The 5,221-nt window shown below is 45.3% G+C and overlaps 1 protein-coding gene across 1 annotated transcript; it reads right to left on the bottom strand.

Moving 5' to 3' along the window:
- On the bottom strand, nucleotides 1-1,361 carry myf6 (myogenic factor 6). The gene is made up of 3 exons (XM_026363377.1): nucleotides 812-1,361; nucleotides 445-538; nucleotides 1-353 (listed from the first exon to the last, which is right to left on the bottom strand). Exons 1-3 carry the CDS (start codon nucleotides 1,334-1,336, stop codon nucleotides 265-267), a joined length of 708 nt encoding a protein of 235 aa, XP_026219162.1. The 5' UTR covers nucleotides 1,337-1,361; the 3' UTR covers nucleotides 1-264.
- Between the last annotated feature and the right edge of the window lie 3,860 nt (nucleotides 1,362-5,221).

Below are 5,221 nucleotides of genomic sequence, written 5' to 3'. Positions count from 1 at the left end.
CAGTGTGCCCTTGAATAATGAGGGATTTAAGGGAGCTATTTATTTCCTTGGTCAGTTCTGTACAAATATTTAAATACAATCATTTTTTAAAGGGTTTGTCTTCGTTTGAATACAAAATAAATCACATTATTAGAAAATATGTACAAATTTGTTTCCTGCTGTACAAAGGAAGACTGAATAACAAGTAGTGGAAATCATTTAGAGACAAACAATGGAAATTTGCAATGTTAAAAAGATTATCTAGTCCAGGTCTTCACTAACGTTTCACTTTTCTGAGACCTCTGAGCTGGTGATGCTGTCCACGATGGAGGACAGACGCGAGAGGCTGGAGGACTCAGGGGACTCACTGGCTCCTGGAAATGAGACAAATGGACCTTTGAATGCTCTCCACTCTTGTTTTGTTGCTTATTGTTTGTTCAGGGAGGGTGAACTTTGACTGTTTACCTTCTCTCTGGTTCATCACGGCTGCAGTGGAATGGTCAGCAGAGGTCGGCCACGTCTCAGGAGACGTCTTCCAGTGATACTCGTGAGCGGCCACCTTTACAAACACACATGACCTGTTACTGTACAGAAATTAAACGTACATTACATCCTGCTGAACAAAACAGGAATATCATTCACATTCCATCACAGGGAGGTGTTTCTGGAGAGAGCAGCAGTTTGTTATGAAGCCAGTTGACTGCTCAGCTGCTCACAGCTGATAAACACATCACAGCAAACACATCATGACACATCATGAAGTCACCGTCATGTTCAAATGTTCAGGGATGGTGTGAGGGGGTTTTTAGGGGTTCTACCTAGATCAGCTTACACTGAGCTCTTTAATGTTAAAGTGATGGGCTGAGGATCCGTTTGGTGTCTTCTCCTGCTCGTCCAGCGTCTGCAGCAGCTCCTGTAACCTCTCGATGTAGCTGATGGCGCTGCGTAAAATCTCCACCTTGGGCAGCCTCTGGTTGGGGTTGGTCACCGTCTTCCTCTTGAGCACGTCGAAGGCCTCGTTGATCTTCTTGAGCCTCCTCCTCTCCCTGAGCGTGGCGGCCTTGCGTCTGTCGGTCGGGGCAGACTTTCTCTTGCAGGTCTTACAGGCCCACATGAGGCACTGGCCCGCGCAGTGCGCCCGGAGCGCCGCGGGCGCAAGGACGTGCTCCTCCCCGCTGCTCTCACCACCGGTCTCGGACGGCCCGTTGTCCTGGCTCGGGGACAGGGGGCTGCCATTGTCGTTGTACAGTGGAGACACCTCCGCCATATCCAAGTGCTGTAGTGCTCCATTAACCCCTTCATCCAAGTAGCGCAAATCACTGAAGAGATAAGTGTTGGTCTCAAAAAGGTCCATCATATTGTCACAGCGTCCTTCTCTCTGTTTGGACAGAGGCACTGTGGGTTTTAAATAGAGCAGCAGGGACACAAGTCCCCAGATTTATATATAGATGGAACTCATGTTACCCAACTCTGTGGCTGTCACACTTTTCAATGGGTCTTTGGAACCAGCTGACTGTGTGTAGGAAATAAATATACATTAAGACCTCCAGGAGTTATGGAAATGTCACCTCGGGTTTCACGACAGGTGCTTCACATGTCTGCCAGACAAAATGGCTGCATAGTGGTAATTCTCAGCTCTGCCAGTAAGAAAGTGAAAGCTACAAGAAAGAGCAGTGAACACAGAGTTATCAGAGCTTCAGTTCTCATTTTAATATGTGTTTAGTGTCTTTAGGAGGAAAAAAATCATGTTAGGACTTTATATGACTTAATGTCCACCTGGCATTACAGGACAGCCCAGAATAAATAAAGACGTCCAGCAGTATATAATCCTGTGTTCTCCAACATCACACCTCTGCTGAGCATACAAAGAGCCGACACACCAGTTAAGTGTCCTTTAGTCAATCATGTAGTCGTGAGCCGATATATGTTTAAGTGTTTGTGCACCAGCCTCATATTTTATTTATGCCTCATCACGTCCACTCAGGGTGTAACATCCCTCATGAACAGGAGGGCACACGCGCCTTGTGCCTGTTCTAGAAGGTGGGAATGTTACGGCCAATTGCACCTCATCTAAAATCCCAGCAAGAAAAACAGCTCTGAGAGACACGTCCACAAATAGAAACGTCATTTCAAATTCATGAAGGAGATAAAAGCGTTCGAGGAGGTGACATACGGCCTGTGGCATTTTCTTCTGCAACCTGAAAGCTCTACAACTGGAAACTTCACAGGCAGGAATGTGACAGATTCCTATTTTTGTACAGAACGTCTGCACGACCTCGTGTTATGAAACGAAACGCTGTGGACTGAGCAGGCAGCTGCGTTCACACCTTCAGATAAATAACTACATTCACTCAGTTATTTATTCATAGAAACACAAAGAGCGACATTTGAATCAGTCACATTCACATACCAACGCACTGACAGCTCCAGAGAGGGTGAACTTCGACCCTCCACCCCACAGCTTCATCATTTGAAATATTATCAGGGGGTCAACACAGCATCTCTAAGACAGCTCATTTACATTTACATAGACGTCACCGTAAGACAAGTTGTCAAGTGGGAAACAAACATTCTGTGAGTTATAATCCCAGTATGAAGCTCCCAGTTCCCAGTAAGTCAAAGTATCAATAAACACTGAGTTGAAGGGCACGGTCCACACCGTCTGCAAAGGAACTGTGCAAAGAATCTTGGGATAGCATTGGCTGCAGAGGATCCATACGCTCTACTGCAGTCAGTAACACACACACAAACAATGAAACAGAATCATAATAAGCATCGTTTGTTCCACCTGATTATTTCTGGTTTTCATGTGTTAGGTGTTATCAATATGTTCATGTCCTGACAGCTAATCCAGCAGGACGGGAGGTGAATGTGCAGTTTCATCAGAAACCCTCAGTCATGTAGCATCATTAATGATGATTAATCATATTTCTAGAACTGATGGGTGCACTCTGTAAATATTTGGCTGACATATTACAACTGCAGGAGATTTGCTTGGTGTTTTTTTTTTCAGTTTCGATGTGAGTTATTCTCAGGGGCACTCGCTTGTGGAAAACAATATAGCTTTTATTATTGGTTTGGTGTTTGGGAGCCTGTCATGCAGCAAAATCATGTGTACAACAGAGAAACACTGAGTGTGTGAGTGTGGCTGTGAATGTGGGACATTAAGTTGTCTAGCAGGAGGCTCGGTTGGTTCCTGACTATGTTTTGACAGGTAAAATGGATTTTTCATCCCGTAGTTATGATAAAAATCGAAACCAAACTTGTGTCAGTGCTACTTTCTCTCTGTCGAGGGTGAACAAATATTCACGGTGCGATGTTCACGTTCTGGAGATGAGCCGTGTCCCTCCTGTGCCCCGACCGTCTATTCTCTCCCCTGGGCCGCTGTGCATCCTGAACCGAACCGTAAATTCCTGTGGGTGTCAAGGGGTTGACGCTTCAGCTGTCAGGGGGAATCATGGGCCGGCCTGGGTAGAAACTCAAACTGGAGGGCCCGGCCTCTCAGTGAAGGAGGGGGTGGAGTGGGATGGAGTAAATCTGTCTGGAATTCAAAAGAGGCCCGAAGACAACAGCTCTGTAGTGTGAACACTGGACAAAATCCAGAGGGATACGTACACACAGCTTTTATTTAAAGTATTTAATATCTCATTTGACATGAAGTCATCAGCACTGAAATCTTTCTATAGTTTAACACCAGTGAACTGACTCAGTCAGTAGTTGTGTTTCTCTTAAGGGTCAAACTTTTATTAATCCCACTCATCAAATGTTATTAATATGACGTCTTCAGCCTCATTTACCTGCAGGAGGTGAATCACCTGCTGGTTTGGTGCCGTTACTGTGGAGGAGCTGGCACACACAGGTCACGCCCGTGTGAATCTTCTCCGTCTAGAGGGTGTTAGAATGGGGATCCGGTTAGGACTGGTGCTGACATGTGGGTCACAAACAGACCTGATAATGAACCTGAACTGCAGGACCTCTTCTTCTTTGCTCTCCTCCCCCTCCAATACTTCCCCTGGCTTAACTGGACCTCCTGCCTCAGACAGGCTGCACTCTCACTGGGCTGTTTCAGAGGAAATCCTGAGCACCGTGACGGACACACCGCGTATAACCCAGCTCCACACCTGGGAAATGAATTAGCCAATCAGGGGTTAAGTACCCTGAGCATGAGCCTGTTGACAATGCCTCACCTGGGTTCACAACCTTTGGACCTGCAGGATCTCCAGTCTAGTGGCTCAGGCTGCACAGAGAATCTGGGTGGATGAGTGGAAGACAGAGTTCATATCTCAATAAAGACGCTGAAACACAATTATTGCATCATATTTTCATCAGACATCGATCCAAAGCAGCCGTCAGAAGATGGATGGATATGGCTGCAGCATCTTTATTGCTGTTTTCACCTTTTTCTCAGTTTGTGGAGTAATGATTCAACACGAGCTGCCACCCGAAAGACGTCTTTATAAATCACCCAAACAACGTTGGCACATTAATTCTAGCACATCCAGCAGGATCGCACCATGAGAAGAGCTTCACTACTAAAAACCCATCAGTCAGAGATGGCAGATTTTCAAAAAGTGGGAAAATAAAGGCGTCGAGCAGCAGCCGCGTGCAAAGACAGAGCAGAGACAACGACGGCAACAGGTGGTGACAATGAGCAGAAATCTCATCGCTCGATAACTCATTAATATTCATTACAGAAACAAAGAGTCATTAGATGCACACGGCAGATTCTAACGATAGTATTTAACAAAAATACGTCCAGCACTGCATTTAAAATCCTACAGAGCAGTAGGAACATGCAGAGGTGGTAATTAACTGAGCACATTTACTCAAACACTGTACTTTACTCGAGTATTTTCCATTTTATGTTACTTCTTAAAATCGTTATGTGGTAATAAAATGCAGACGTTTCATTTATGGATTAAATCTCCTGTCGCTATTTAAAGTCGGTAAAATCTGCTCCACTCTGCAGGAAACAACACATTTTACTCTGAATTTTCACTTTTGAGACTAAACTTCAACTTATTCATTCACCGGCTTCAAACTCAGCATTGGATGGTTTTATTTCTGTTCTGAGTCTGGGTACTTCTGCAGAATCGATGCTGGAGCCGAGTTATCATGAAATGCAGTAACAAAGCTCCGGGCCTGTATGCACAAATGCGTAGGCCTTAAATTCCTACGAGTGTTTCTGCACAGAGCTGGACGAGTGCCAGTCGAGACTAAAGTCTTGCACAAACAATGGCTC

The sequence above is a fragment of the Anabas testudineus genome, chromosome 23 (assembly GCF_900324465.2).
Source record: "Anabas testudineus chromosome 23, fAnaTes1.2, whole genome shotgun sequence".
NCBI classification, from domain to species: Eukaryota; Metazoa; Chordata; class Actinopteri; order Anabantiformes; family Anabantidae; genus Anabas; species Anabas testudineus.
The sequence above is the reverse complement of the archived record's forward strand: the minus strand, read 5'-3'. Positions and strand labels throughout refer to the sequence as shown.

What these genes read in the sequence shown, in the direction of transcription:
- myf6 (XM_026363377.1), bottom strand. Translation starts at nt 1,336, where the DNA reads ATGATGGACCTTTTTGAGACCAACACTTATCTCTTCAGTGATTTGCGC. An exon ending in TTAACATTAAAGAGCTCAGT is followed by an intron (nt 539 to 811) that starts GTAAGCTGATCT and finishes GTGTTTGTAAAG; the next exon opens with GTGGCCGCTCACGAGTATCA. An exon ending in CGTGATGAACCAGAGAGAAG is followed by an intron (nt 354 to 444) that starts GTAAACAGTCAA and finishes TCTCATTTCCAG; the next exon opens with GAGCCAGTGAGTCCCCTGAG.